The sequence below is a fragment of the Azolla caroliniana genome, unplaced genomic scaffold, assembly GCF_043228905.1.
Source record: "Azolla caroliniana isolate FFs.n. ecotype wild unplaced genomic scaffold, voAzoCaro1.0.p SCAF_2, whole genome shotgun sequence".
Lineage (NCBI taxonomy): Eukaryota > Viridiplantae > Streptophyta > Polypodiopsida > Salviniales > Salviniaceae > Azolla > Azolla caroliniana.
Genome location: NW_028230437.1, coordinates 6579121 through 6595121, shown reverse-complemented (window position 1 = coordinate 6595121; position 16001 = coordinate 6579121). Strand labels below are relative to the sequence as shown.

Below are 16001 nucleotides of genomic sequence, written 5' to 3'. Positions count from 1 at the left end.
TATTCATCTCTTGTATGTCAAACCCTAATATATGATAGATCAATCATAAATAAATTAGCCTAATATAAACTATGGTCTCATGGAACTATTGCTTCTCTTCTAAGACAAATTCATACATGCAACCTCTAAGCCTTGTGCATGATTATCCTCTCAACTCTGATCTCATGATATCTTCAAGGTGTTCTTTTATGTACACAATACAACTATGCAATGCACATTTAGAGAGAGAGAGAGAGAGAAAGAGAGAGAGAGTTACAAAGTGACAACTCACTAGGCAAAATGTATCTCAAATTCACTTGTCTTGAAAATTGTTCTACTTAGTACAAAACTAAAGTGGATTAAGTCTTCCAAGCAATAAGCACAACTCAATGCAAACATTGTGTGGAACAACGATCAATGTAATCAAATCATTGTATATTGATTTCAAACTTGACACATGTTTTCATTGCAATGAAGGAAGAAGCAAGGTATTAATAAAGAGATGGAGGTAACATGATTATATTTTGTATCCTCAATATGCTAGTGTCATAATAAACAAAAACTTGTAAACATATTGCAATAAACTCATACTTTTGTCATGATAAATAAACTATTGTAGACATATTATGAGTGGGATAAAGAAAATGGAAGTGAATTTGAAGTTGGAGTCACGCCTTTTATTTCATTTTAATATTGCCCGTATCTAAGCAAACTTGTAGATGTTACTTTTAAAATTAGATCATAATATGTTTGCCCTGGCTCAAGTTTCAAACAATGTTTTTCTGTTGTGAGAAGGAATTTATTTAGCCTACAACTTTGTGAAGACCCTTTATATGGCTGTCTATCAAGGTTCAAATCATGATTATATGTGACATTCTCATTGAGAGACTACTTATGGAAACATTGCACTTCCAATATAACAGCTCTATAGAGATACAAGTTGAGCAGCATTTAGTCAAGTATGCGCTTTGTGGAGGCCCAACAGAAAACAATTGAGAGACCATAGGGCCTAGCTCAAATGGCCACATTCTTTCTTGATAGCAAGGTATTACATGGGCATATTGTTGAAGAATCCTTATGTAAAGTCATTCTCGCTCGCTACTAAAGGTTTTTCCTACTCAAAATTGATACTAACCTCTGCCCCCCCCCCTCCCAACCAGCTATAAAAAAATAGAGGCATAAAAATTTGCTCAATATATTATTGAGCTAGAGGTTCTTTGATGGTTCTTTCTGAACTGATGTTTTCTTTGTCTTGATTCTTCTTTTAGCAAACAAGGTCTCCAAAGTGTTTGCAAAATTGCCTAATGCCATGATAAGCAACAAAATGCCACATGCTATTACCTGTAAGAGAAAAAGACAAACGCATCTCAAATCTTATTGGAAATCTTGATTAGGAGGTAAGAAAATAAGCAATAACAATAACCTGCCATTCTGAGTTCTTTGAATAAGCAGATAGGAGTAGAAGGAACCCGAGGCAACCTTGACAAACCTGAATAAGAAAAAGTAATGTCCTAAAGCAATGTTGAAAATTTACCAGATTATAATCAAAGAGTTGTTGAAAGAAACACTAAGATGTGGCGAGATTCATAAATATTACCTGGAGTAAGAAGAGAAGAGGGTATAGTAGCCATAGTTGACCGATAACACCTGCAGTTTCACCCCATACAACGTCCATTCGTCCTGCCTGAGATCAATGGCACCCATCCATAAGAAGACTTTTTAAGGTTGAACAGCAAAAAGCACAAACAAGTAGTAAGCTGAACATCTGTTGTAGGTAAAATGTCTTTTCACATTGCACATCAATGGCAGAAACTAGCTTATTGCATTTAGGGTATCTAGACATTAGTTCTTTTGATGTACTGTATCTTTTAACATTGAGAATTAATTTCTTCGGTTATCTTAGACAGCCTCACACAAACAAGTTTTGAATAGAACCTAGAACCCAGGGTTGTAGAGAAACTTTGTAGAAGAAAAAAGTCTATCGGGACTTCTTCCACAAGAAAGAAGACTATCAATTGGCATAGATTGCTTCAAAGAAATCAAGCATGAATCACGAATGCATAATCACATGGTTTTTTAATACATAATGTGTTTACTTGGCTGTGAATATCCCAGATGTTGGCTGGATGGTCATGAAAAATCAAATCCCATCAAATGAATAACCTCGACAACATTCTCCCGTGTAAAGAGCTGATTTGCTAACCAGTTTTCTTGTATAATATTGAGCATCAATAACAGAATGCTCTTCAAAAGATTATTCTCAACAAACAATTTCTTGAGACCATGTCATATGCAATAACAATGGTTTTTCATACCAACAGTTTTTTATCTTTTGAGATTCCTATTTCATCCATTTATCAGTGCTATTGAAGGCCTCAATCATGAGCCATGGGTAAAGTTGGGGACTTGATCTTCCCCATCATCATAATCTTAAAATTACTAGGCCTCGTGAGGTTTCTTGTTGAATATTGATGAAGTTGGACATAATCAATGGCCTTCGATCTTCTTAAGCAAGCTGCAGATTCTATTCATGTTTATAAATCATCATAATTATAGAAGCACGGTGAGGATGAGAATAGTCATAATTATAGAAGCATGGTGAGGATGTCAACATTCATTCAAGAGTTTTATGCTATTCAGATTCTCATATAAATCTGAATATGGAAAATATAAAGGATAGGTAATCTCAAAAAAGAATAATATGAAAAATACCTTCCCAAGTGCAATCCGAGTATATAACCGTTGCCTTTGATATCTATTTTGAAGCAACATGGCCACACCTTGCACAACTGCCCATATCAAGAAAAACTGGATCCCATCCTGTCCAAATTTACCCAATTAAATAAACAAATCAATCAACATATGACAAAAAAGTAACAAAAATAATAACAGAACAATATTTTTCAAGAGTTGACCTGCTTTTGTTGGCAATGTGGATAATATCCTTTGATGTCCCATGTAAGAGCAACGACAGCCATTAGCATAGCACAATAATGATGGTACACCCACCTCAAATGCCATAAGCAATCCACATTAGTTCAGAATGCATCTCAGCTTGGATTGTTAATGAAAAAGAGAATAAAAATATCCTGAATTGAAGCATCAATATGATATTCGTAAATACTCTACAAAATGAATGAATCGTGATTAATTAGATCTTGAAGAAAGTAAATGAGGAGAAGATGCATTTTTTGCCATTACCATGGACGTATGTCACTGCCATTAATTCTAAGAATATTCTCCCGCAATGCAAGACTTGTATAGAAGAATAATAACCATGCCTGATAGCAATAAGCTTTCATAAGATGGAAAAATAAAACATCAATATATAAGTTAATTAAGTTGTGCAACATAAAAGTTTATCGGAAAACACCTCATAAGCTTGAACAGGTAACGCAGGAAAGCATCCTTCCCACAGCCAATTCTTTAACAAGAGTAGGATTGATGGAAAGAGGAGGTATAAGAATGAAGTCCTATCCTGAATATGAGGTCCATAATTACTCAAACCATTAAGACAGCTTTAAAATGATGTACACAACAATCTTGTTAAAGGACAAAAACACCAATAGCTTGAAAATTTGAGACAGATTCTAGTTCATAAGACAGAAGTTTGTGCAATGTAGTATCATACAACATCCTACCTAAGGTATTCATGCATCATGCATCTTTGATCGTCAATAACCATCAATATTGTACCCATAGTCGCCAAAAGTTTTGGAAATGGCAGAAATATGTTTCAATGCCCTAAGAAATGGGGAAATGCAACATCAAAGTATTCGGAAGATTGAAATTAAAATTAAAATATGGGTTAAGGACCTGTAAGGTCATCCATAAACGCATCTTGATGCTCAAAGAAGATAGTCATCTTAGCTAGTAAATCAGTAGTAGTAAAGCAGCTGAATAAAGTGGAGATTGATAGAGGAGAGAGAAAGGGGATTTGAGCATGCATTTCCAAAAGAAAATACTTTCCCCTTCACTATCTTCAAAAGACGTTTAGAAAGAGAGAGATATCAATGTATCATAGGAGGCAAAAATACCCTATAAAACCAAATCGGAGATTGTATCTTAAAATATCGGTCTCTGAGGAAGACAGACCAAATTAAAGATAATTAAACTAATAGTACAGACATAAGGTACCGGAGAATCTTGCAACCTAAGCATTTAACATTCTAAACTTAGATGGGCTGAAACTTGTGCTTTCAAAAGAACTTCAACATGGAGAGTTCTTTACCTAGAAGGAAACATCTTTTGTGCTATTAATAATAAGGTTAGCAGTGGCGTGGTTTAGATGGGTGTAGCCTACATGCACAACAAATTGTTATTGCCCAATCTATTGTAACCCCTTTCAAGTTTTTTAATGAGGACGCTATTTTTGTAGCCCTTGATTGACTTGTTGCATGAGGAGAGATGGAGCTAAAGGGAGTTCTGATGGATTTTTGTTGATAAGCTGTGGTGTACTGTTGTCTTTCAAGCTCTTTGACTCTTTTAAGTTCTTGCAAGAACAATCCCACACATTGGTCTTTGTATTCCATTACCTTGCATAGTGGGGCAGAGCCTTGTTTCAAGAGGCAGCATATCTCCCTCTTATTTCAGGAAAAACAACAAAATGGCAAACACAATTTTTTTTGGGTTATTGATGATGGTAATGAAAACTTTCCATCTCTTATGTGAAAGTGGGCATGGGTTTAGGGTTTGAAACTTTCCATCTCTTATCGACAATGTTTGAAGTGGTTCTGAGCTACCCTATCACACTGAGGATATGAGACAGATCTCTATCTATATAAGAAGCCTTGATAAATCTATGTGACGTGTGTAAACCGAGTGCCTTATGGTGGGCCATCTTCCTACCAAGAGATGGTGTGGGGCTGATCCATGTTCTTTTACTATCCAATTTAATGATATCAATTCAGATCACTCTATTCTTTTCCACTTTGGTCATGTCCAAGTGTGGGCAATCCAAGCTATATTGGAGTAGATATGCATTTATAGCTATGACATGTGATTGGAACCATTCTTGCATTTCAGCATACCAACAATGATTATCTCCATGTTCAACCAGCTGTTTTGATGACATAAGTGGTAATCTTCAGTCAGCCGTTTTGATGGCATAAGTGGTAATCTTCAGTATCTTTGCTTTTGGGGCTCCCAAAACCATTGGATACTAGTCCTTGATCAGGATATTGCCTTGTTCTAATTACAAAGTTCAGATCACAGCTATGGATTATCCAATTCAAGACAATGCTAGAATAGAAGACAAATAGTAGGTCAGAATGGTGGATCATGATCAACAGTCGAATAAAGGGGTTATTCGATTGAACCACAAGCATAAGCAATAATTCACATAAGGTTCAATAAAAAAAGGAAGCTAAAGCGAGCGAAATTCCTCGACTGGAGAGGTTTCTTGGATCAAGAAAGAAAGAAAGCTATAATAACATCTTTTAAGAGGGAAAACTGGCCTGTAAGACAAAACAAGAGATTATACCTTACAATGTTAGTCTCATCTCTAAGAGCAAATGAAAAATAAATAGTGTACTAAAGAAGCTAGTTATCTAAGCACATAAGATTTGAACTTAAAATAGACTGAAACTGACTTCAAAAAAATTCCAAAATGGCCCACTCCAAGATGGAGATATCTCCGAAGCAGGAAAGCACCTTTGGTTAATGGCCTTTATTTGCCAATGACAAGGGTGACAGGGCTGTCGTCTAGATGGTTGTGAGCTATGTACATGACATAGCTCACAACCAAACCAAACAGCTCATCATTAAACAGAAAGTCAAGTATTCAATTGTAAGTGAAGTTTTTGAGAAAATCTCTGAAGGGAAAGGTGGCTATGATGAGAAGACATCACACAAAATGTTTAATCAGGTTTAGCACATGACTAAGTCGAACAACGTTGATTCAAGGGGATAGTTGGTGTAAGAACAGGCTTTATAAGATGGGCCAAACTCAATAAAATTAACTGTGTTTTATCTACATCTACAAATAAATAAAGTTTGCAACGAGCAGATACAGATGCACACTCTACAAATAAAAAACCAGCTCTTATGAAGAAGATATATTCTTCACCTAAGCTGCATGCAGCATTTTCCAGCATGCGGCAATGAAACAAACTCCTGAATGACAATTGATAATTAGGAAACCATAGGGTAACTTACGTTTCTAGGAAATGATGGAATAGATTCCTTCTTTCGTCCCTCTATAGAAGTCAAATTTCACATCACATGCTTCACGTGCTATAACTGGGGTTTTCTGAATGTTATAGCACCTTCTAGCACTCTTTACTATCTTGTTTCAAGTTGGGATTTAATCTCCATCTGAAAATTTCAATAGACATATGCATTTCATTGATCAATATTTCTTCCTTTGAGTGCTCCTGTAACATCCACATCCACGGCCATGAGAGGATGTAATAGATTCCTGATTTGCAATATAGATTAAAACTACAATATCCATGACAGTCTCCCCAAGTTTGCCAAGACACTTTGGAAATGGCTGGCAAGATTGCATGTTGAAGAATATTTTCAATGTGCACATACAGAAAAAGAAAGGGACAGAAGAACATGAGTGCATGTTTTACTCCACATAGGAATCCCTCCACATGAAATAGAGAACAGCCCAACCTAAATCTAAGTTTGCATGCTACTTCAGCCACATTAATACTCAGTATTGGGAAATTACCGAAGACAGTTGGCCAATACCGAACCTCACATCCAACGGAAGAGGAGAATACAAACACACTCACACATACTTAAAATAGAACTGGGGTTGTCTGAATATTGAGCAGAAAAAGAAACTAGGGGTTGGTAAAATATTAAGCAGAAATAGGAACTAGGGATTGTCACCTATGTAAAACAGAAGCACGTGACTCTTTAAAATGCCTCACGTAATGAGGACATTGAGCATGACTTTCAAGAATTTATACATGGTTGTACTAGCTTTCAAGAACTCCTATCAAGAGCAGAATCATTGTCAGACAACACTAGTGACAGCCTTAATTCTACATTTCAGCTTTTCCTTTTTCTCTTCATTCTACTATTTTGTAAATACCCCACCTGGTGGGGAGACTGCTTTGTAATGATTCTTGGTCCCATGGGCTATGTTGCTTCCCCTGGATACTAATACATCATCTCTCTCAGTCACACACACATATTACTGGATATTTTATAACTAGCATCTTGATATCCCAAATATAGCAACATACCCTATAAGCATTATATTCCTCTTTCACTTTGAAACGAACATCATTTCGAGTTGCCTTGACATTTACAGGTCCAAGAAGCATCCTAAGGAAAAAACCTGAAAAGATGAGGACACCAAATACCTTTAAGTAATTTTGCAAAGTAAAGTCAGCTTGCTAACAAAGATTGTGTCACTGCCATATAAAAAAATGCAACAAGTATTCACCATTATATTTATGAGGAAGAAGTGCTCCTACATCACCCTCATAGATCATCCAATGTGCTCGAGCAATATCTTCTTCCAACTACACATGACGGAAGAGATGAACAATATAAACTGTGCTGCTTTAGTGTAAATGAAAAGGCATCATCCTAGAATAAAGCAAATTTAAGAACTTTTTACATCCACGGTCTTCATAGGTATGCATTCCACAAAAAAGCCATCTTTCACAACCATCGTGATGCAAGATAAAGAATAGGAAAATTGAACTAGAATCTCATCTTTCCTTCGCAAACAAACATTGAAGCATATTCAGAACTTTACACGTTTCAAAATTCTTAAGCATCAAAATACAATTATCATCATGTAAAGAAACTTGATTTCACTGAGAACTCTTAATACTTCTACCCAAATTCGACACACTTACTTTTGAATTAGGACATTTTTTTTCATTCAGGCATTTATATTATATCTGACTTTTGTGTAAAGATGACAAGCATTTCCACCTTTCCACACCAAATTCAAAGATCATATACATCCAGTCCATGTCAAATATTCAAACAATAATGTTTACCTTACCTGTGAAATTTCATGTAAAGAAGACAGAAGATTCAATCTTTCCACACCAAATTCAACAGTCCAAATAGATCCAGTTATTTGCTATTTGTTTTAAGCGATGAAACTTTTAACTCCAAGTTTTGATATCCAAATTCTAGAGTTCGCATGCATCTAATTGCATACGTTTTCTGTCACGCAAACATTTGTTTCCCTTATCTGCGAGTTTTCAAGAACAAATTCTGGAGATCAAATACATCCAATTGTATTTCATTTTTTACTAAACCTAGAAATTTTTTCCCTTATCTTCGAGTTTTCATGAACAAGTTCTAGCGTCGAAATACATTCAAATGTAGACCACTTTTTTGAAGCAAAGCAATGTTTTTCCTTATCTCCAAGTTTTCATCACCAAATTCTGTAGTCCTAACACCACCAATTTTATGCCTTTTTAAAGCCAGGTTAATTGTTCCATGGACTGCAAGATTTTGGTCCTGCAAGATTTTGGGACCAAAATCTTGCAGTCTAAATCAACCCAAGAATATACAGTTTTTTTCAATTGAAGAAATTCTCATCTACAAACCCGAGAGTTCAAGTATATCCAACTGCATGCCATTTTTTCCAAGCAAAGAAGTGTTTTCCCTTTATCTACGAGCTTTGACGAACAAATTCTAGAGTACAAATGCATCCAATTATAAAATTTGTTTTCCAGCAAAGAAATTATTTGCCTTATCTGCAAGTTTATGGCTGATCTGTTCTCTCTCGAGTGCGGAAAAGACATCAGAACGGAGGAGTTTCATCTCCTTCTCGAGAGCAAGGGCCTGCTGGCTAAGGGCATGTTCCTCAACACGTAGGCGAGAGCTGAGTAAAGAACCAGAGCTTTGCAGAGATTTAGCCCTAGAAACAAGGGCAGAAACAAGCTTTGATAATCCTCCTCCTTCTTTCTCTTCTTCTTCTTCTTCTTCTTCTTCTTCTCCGTTTTCTTCTCCTCCTCCTCCTCCTTTTTCAGCATGATAATACGCTTTCTCATCATTTTGCTCCACTTCCTGCTTCAGCTTCATCTTTCTTCTCTTTCTTCTTCTTGATTCAGCTTTCTACCTTCTTCTTCCTTCCTTCGTCTGCGTCTGCGTCTGCGTCTGCGCCTGCTTCACAGATCCATCGCCATGGCTGCCATTTTTCTTTTTCTTTTTTCTTTTTTCTTTTTTCTTTTAATTTTTACACTTTGCTTCTGTCTGTTTTTCCCCTTTTTATTTTTTCCCCATTTTTAATCAGTTTGCTTTTCTGCTTTTTCTCAACCGTAGCTTTTCGTAATGCGTGTGAGGAGGGACCTCTTGCATGCCCAAAAAAGCAAATCGAATTGATCTGCTTTTCTTGCCCTTCGGTTTTATCAAAATTCCCAAGATGCCCTCCCGATCGACATTCAAGCAAGCTTTTGTGAAATCCCCAAAATGCCATATTTCTAAAGCAAATCGAGTCGATGCGATTAGTCTCTACTTTGTGCGTTTCGGTTTTACCGTAATTCCCCGGATGCCCTCCCAATCCATCCCATCCATCGGCATTCAAGCTTTACAAAACCCCCAAAATGCCACATTTTGCATACGATCTCAATCCGAGACTTCACTATCCTACCTCATCCATCACTTAACTTGCTCTTCTTCATCTGTCGCTTATTGAATTACTTAAACCGTTCAAGAAGTCTAGGATTGGATTGTCAACAACGAGTCCACGACGCAAGATTATATATGAAGATAATGATGTGACGTGCATGGCACATGACCTGCATAAGTACCGCAACTAGCTCATCTACCCATTTGAGAGTATCACTGGGAAAAGAGAGACAAGCAACCAATCTCATTGTTGTCATCATCTTTGTCAACCTCATTAGCATCGTTCCCTTTAAATCGGGGTATGCTTTGGTAGTTTTCCTCCCATGAATGCCCCATTTTCGTGTCATTCTCATGTAGATATGTGTGCAAATGTGCATAAGTACACATAAACCTATGACTTTGTGTGTATTTATATAGTAAAAACTAGTGCATGTGATGGTAAACGTGTCCAAGAAGGTGCCAATGTGTGTTTGTATGCTTTTATGCATGAAAGTGTGCACGTAAGGGTATGTTGTGTAGAAGTATGACTAAATGTGTGGTTGTGATAGTGTAAGTGTACGTGTGTAAATTATACACGTATGTGTTTAAATGGTATATAGATGTATGAATGTATGCATGGGTATGCATTTAAAGTTTGTACATGTTTTGTAGATGGTTATGTGTGTGTGTGTGTGTGTGTGTGTGTGTGTTGTTGTAAGATGTAAGTGTTAACGTGGGGAAGGACTTGAGAAATGAGGGCTAGGGTATATAAACGTTGTGGAATAGGAGAACTTTAAAATTTTGGGGGAAGGACATGGACAATGTGTATGTGTGACACGTGTAGATAGGGAACAATGAAAAATGGGGTGTGGATCCTAGGCTTGATGTTAAGCTAGGGTGTGGAAGCTAGGGTTACAATAAGACCGCAAACCCTACAATGGCAACTTGGGGTGGGGCGGGGTGATTATTTGCAAAAGTGTTCTTTTGTGTAGTGATGATCAATACAATCATTAAATGACGACTCTTCTTTGATTACAACTTGTTACAACAATAACAACATATTGTTTTCTTTAATGTGATTCATTGTTTTCCCTTCCTTCTATAGTCGTCAACTCTAAAGTGATCTACATGTATTTTACGTTTTAGAATTGTCATTTGATAATATTTTATGCATTCCACGTATACGGTTTTGTGGAGTGGCCATGCAAGGCGTCATGTGCCTAGCCCATGCAACCACTCATGTGCCCACCAAGTGCACCACTTGGGACACATGTGCTACGTGTGATGCATATGCCATATTGCTCATTTGATCCACCATGTAATGGTATATATTCATAATGATTCATACTTGGTGTTTGATATGTGAGGTTATAGGGTCGAGACTCAAGTCTCACAAATGCCACTTGCGATAATATTTCCATTAGTTTGTATATTATGAAGCAATTGCTTCACAACATAACATTGTTGGTTTCTTACCTTTATTTACCTAAGTTACAATCTTCTATCGTAAGTATTAGAGATCTAAGTACTAAAGTAAGCTTAAGATAAGGATAAACAAATGATAGATAGAAAGGAGAAAGAGAAAGAAGGGTGTCGATCCACCCGACCACCCCCGAGCGAAGGGATCGAGACGGACTCGAGCCTCGATCGGCGTCCCATACCACCGTCGTGGCGTCGAGTCGTACCTGGTGCTGGCGCGCTTGCTAGAAGAGTTGATCCACCACAAGAGCAGAGTCTCGATGTAGTAAAAAAGATGATCAAATGAGGGTAGCTAGGCCTCTTATTTATAGCGATACCCAAGGCCCCCATGCAAGTTCACACTTGACCTAATGGGTTGTCTCAATCCCGAGGATTAAAAGTAATCCTCCCCTTCTTTACACTCTCGTTTAACCCTCACACTTATCCACGTGTATAGAATACTACGGTAAATTCTCACCACGGGATATTAAATGGTCATGCCCGTAACATACTCCCCCTCTTTAAAACATTGCACTATTGCAATGGAAAGTTAGGGAAGTTAGTTCTAAGAGTATTTTCGCGCTCCCATGTGGCATCTTTTATTGATTTATCCATCCATTTTATTTTAAATTCTCTGATTTCTTTAGTACGTAATTTTTTTGTTTTAACATCAAGAATTCTTTCTGGTACATGTGGTTTAGAAGATAATTCTTCAGAAGTAACCAGAGTTTCAGTTGTAACTGTATTGTCGCCAGAACCTAGAAGTTCTTTTAGACGACTCACAGGAAAGACTGGATGAATTCCGACACCATCGGGAAGAGCAAGACGATAGGCTGATGACCCAATGCGTTTGAGGACTGTAAAAGGTCCACAAAACCGTGGGGCTAACTTAGCGCACTTACCCGTAGACAATGTCTTAGAATTGTGAGGTACACGTAAAAATACCTTCTGTCCAGGGTTGAATACACGAGGTTGCCTATGATGATCGGCATAAAAACGCGCTCTATCTTGAGCTGTTTTTATATTATCTAGTGCAATATGCAACATATCTTGCATATCCCGAAGAAAGTTTTGCGTACTTCGCAACTCATCATGATGTATATTAACATCAATCAGGGCTCGTGGTTGAAAACCATACATCAACATAAAAGGACTATATCCCGTCGACGTATGCTTGGAGCTGTTATAAGCAAACTCCAAAATTGGGAGATAATGTTCCCATTTTGTTGGTTTTGCACCAACGTATGTTCGAAGCATGTCCTCAATAATTTGATTTACTCGTTCTGTCTGTCCATCGGATTGAGGATGATCCGTGGAGCTCATGCTCAACGTAGTTTCTAACTTCTTAAAGACTTGCGTCCAGAAGTCACTAGTAAACTTTGGATCTCGATCACTCACGATATCCATCGGTAACCCATAAAAATGAAATAAATCGTCAACGAATTGGTAAGCCAATTCAGGAGCTGTTACCGTGGTTTTAGTAGCAATAAATCTGGCCATTTTAGTTAGTCGATCAACCACAACCCAGATGGCATCATGGCCTTTTTGGGTGCGAGGAAGGCTAACAATAAAATCCATGGATATGCTTTCCCACTTATTATTGGGAATGGCCAAGGGATGCAAAAGTCCTGCGGCTTTAAGTTGCTCGGCTTTGTTAAGCTGACACTGGTGACATTTAGTCACATAGCTATGTATGTCAGGACGCATCTTAGGCCAATAAAATTGAGTGGAGATGAGAACGAGTGTACGATGTATTCCAGGGTGCCCTACTGAGGGTGCATCATGGCATTAAAAAAGAATCCTCTTTTTGACCTCGGGTAAATCTGGAACACAAACCTTCCCATTACGGTAGAGCAACCGTTAGCAATGTGGAAGTATTCCTTCGAGGATGTGGTGGTGTCTGTTCCAGACTCAACTCTTGCCCAGTATTTTGCGACATAACTGTCATCAAGATACTTTCCTCGAAGGTGATCATAAAGATCTAATGTTATTTCAGTGAAGCTAAGCATGTTAACTTCACGGATGCGACTTAGTGCATCAGCGATAGTGTTCATGGAACCTTTACGATATCGTATGGAAAAATCAAAGTCCTGGATGAGATCAGCCCATCGTGCCTTACGACCTTTCAGGTCTTGTTGGTCACAAAAATATTTCAAGGACTCGTGGTCCGTAGTTACCACAAAGCGATTTCCATAAAGATAATAGCGCCATGTTTTGAGTGCATGTATAACTGCAAATAATTCCTTTTCTTGAACGGTATACCGACATTGAGCAGAATCAAGTTTCTTACACTCGAATGCTATTGGTTTACCATCTTGATACAAGACAACACCTATAGCATAATCGCTTGCATCGGTTTCAACCTCAAAAGGTTTTGAAGGATCAGGTAAAAGAAGTGAAGGAGCCTTGCAAACCAGGTCTTTGAGTTCCTTAAAACCAAGAGAACTAGTGCACCCCATGGAGATTTACTATAACGTATATAACCCATTCGTAAATAGTCCTTGAGTTGCTTAGATACCTCATCTTCTTCGGATCGACTTAAGCGATACAGAGGTATACTTATTGGTGCAACACCAGGTACAATATCTATACGATGGTCTATATTACGTTTAGGAGGTAACCCATCAGGTAGTTCACTTGGAAAAACATCATGAAAATCATTTAAGATTTCATCAAGTTGTTGTTGTTCAAAATATGTTAATTGAACCGAGACATTATCGATATTGTAAACGTGAATGTCCGGATCAAGTACACAATAAAATAACGTAGAACAAGACAACTCGGATATTGATGGACACGAGGAAACAATCGAGAGGGATTGTTTTTTTACACATTGAATAAAATGCGTACAATCGTTCAGTACAAAAGAAATGGAATGGCGAAAACAATCAATAAATAAAGAAGAGTTTTTATTATAAAACCAGGGATAACCCAGTATTACATCGGTGGTACAAAGATTCATTACATGGAAGTCTACTTCCTCTATATAAGTATCAATAGAAATTCCTAATGAATGAATCGCCCCGTTGATGTATTGTACTCTTCCATCAGCCAAGTGCACCGTGTAGGTGTGATCACTTACGGTGGGTTGGATTCCCCATATCTGAACCAAACGATCATTCACAAAATTGTGTGAGCTTCCCGAATCAAATAAAAATTGTACGGGAGATCCATTGATATACCCGTTTGCACGTAGTAAATCATTGGGACCCAATACATAGTGAGGGAAAGAACATTGACAATTACTTAAATGATGTGTATAGACCTGAAGGACATTAGGAATTTGACCTTTATGGTCTGCAACTTTAGCTTTGTTGTCGTGCTCTTTCCGTTGGAGCTTTCGACATTGATCTTTTGTATGACCCTTCTTTTTGCAGAATACGCAAAAAGGATGTTGTCGCTTACAATCGCGATCCAGGAATTCGTTGGGTGTCTTTCATTTCCCAACAAATTGCGACTGCTTAGTCCCGGGCGCTTTGTTGGGTTTGTTGTGGTCCTTCTTCAAAGTGCGTTGATAGCGAAGAACTATTTCAACGGCCTCTTCAAAAGATTTTGGATCCTTATCGTGCACTATCCAGTGATAGTCCGAATTGGGGATGCCATTCACAAAACAAGCTATCAACCAATTGTCCCCTTCTAGACCCGATTTTTGGATTTGGGTTCTAGCATGGTGAACATAGTCTTCTAGCGAGGGAAATTTCCTACTAGAGAGGTTCATTAAAGCTTGTGCTACCTCGGTTCGAGAGGGAGGTTGCAGAAATTGGCCCTTAAAAACCGTGACAAAATCTGTCCAGGTATTGAGCAATTTCCCCATAGTACGGAGCCCACGCCACCAAGTTGCGGCCTTACCCCCGAGTTCTCGACCGACATATGCAATCTTCGTACTATTTGGCGTGGGATAGAGCTCAAAATGAGACTCCCATCATCCCAGCCATGTGCAGATTGCTTCTTTGGTTCTTTCCTTTTTGTCTCCCGTAAATGGCTTAACGACAAATGATGGTTCACCTTGTCGCTCATCAAGTCTATTAGTCTCACGTTGTAGACTAATGACACGTGCCTCAAGAGCACTCTGAGATTGCCGAAGTTCGGTCATCTGTTGAGTGGTGAAACTAAGGTATTGGGTTGTTTGTGCCAAATACATCTCAGTGGACATTTGTCTAGGAGGATTCCCTTGAGTTCCTTCCGCTTGAGCGGATGACATCGGGTCGTTAATTTGAGCCATTAAAGATTATTTCTGGAAAAGAAATAGGATAAGGTCAGAGAGATAGTCATAACATCATGTCGTGATGTAAACATATCATGGGCAAACATTAATCGATATCATGATCTCATGTCAATACCCCTCTAGACGTATGAGATGAGGTTCAAGATCAAGTTACTATGGTAACACAAAGGTGTTTTAAAAACCATGGGGGTGACAAATAAATGTCTTTCCCTGATCTCTATATCGATCTTTTCATGGTGGCTCCCCGAGGCTCAACCATGTATGTTCGCGTCATGAATAGTTTATACACGAAAAAAATGTTAACAATAAACTATGTTTCGGTGCCCACATATGTGGTTTCGGCTCTTTAAGTCCTATTATGGGGACCCCAAGGTGCACTTAGACCTTAAGTCTAAACATGTGTTATAGTCATATATATCAAGGATGTTGTATGGTCTTGGTCATATTTGAACTCGAGACCTCGAGAACAAATACATTAAACACTTGAGCCAACCAAGTAAGTTGCTCTTCTCGAATGCTTGATGTTTGATGCGTATAAGAGATATGTGAGGCAATTGATCATATATGTTTTTATTTAAAAGAACATATATTTCAAGGGTCCTTATTTCGCCCTCATTTACCAAAACTATAAAGGTACGTTACCTAACCTCAAGTCTCGTAATTACGATGGCATACGCCAAATTGCAACCTAATGGTCAAGCCAAATGAGCCTTCGTTTCGTAGTAGGCCCACGTGGCCCATCACATGGTCACGTCATTACGAATGCCTCTCGTAAGAACGAGCTCATGGTGGCATCGTATCC

At 38.0% G+C, this 16001-nt stretch overlaps 1 protein-coding gene across 1 annotated transcript; it reads right to left on the bottom strand.

Annotated features, from left to right (window-relative positions):
• Positions 1-823: 823 nt before the first annotated feature.
• LOC147867236 (uncharacterized) lies at positions 824-9139 on the bottom strand. The gene is made up of 10 exons (XM_087315031.1): positions 8659-9139; positions 7385-7463; positions 7182-7276; positions 3353-3457; positions 3181-3260; positions 2895-2988; positions 2692-2799; positions 1577-1663; positions 1403-1468; positions 824-1320 (listed from the first exon to the last, which is right to left on the bottom strand). The coding sequence occupies exons 1-10, from the start codon at positions 8989-8991 to the stop codon at positions 1186-1188; spliced, it is 1182 nt and encodes a 393-aa protein (XP_087171157.1). The 5' UTR covers positions 8992-9139; the 3' UTR covers positions 824-1185.
• Positions 9140-16001: the final 6862 nt, after the last annotated feature.

Bases quoted from the DNA above. Each gene is read 5' to 3' on its own strand.
- LOC147867236 (XM_087315031.1), bottom strand. From the start codon at position 8,991: ATGAAGCTGAAGCAGGAAGTGGAGCAAAATGATGAGAAAGCGTATTAT. The intron at 3,458-7,181 runs GTATGTTGCTAT...CCTCATATTCAG, and splicing joins AGGAATATAATGCTTATAGG to GATAGGACTTCATTCTTATA. The intron at 1,469-1,576 runs GTAATATTTATG...TTTCTTATTCAG, and splicing joins CTCTTCTCTTCTTACTCCAG to GTTTGTCAAGGTTGCCTCGG.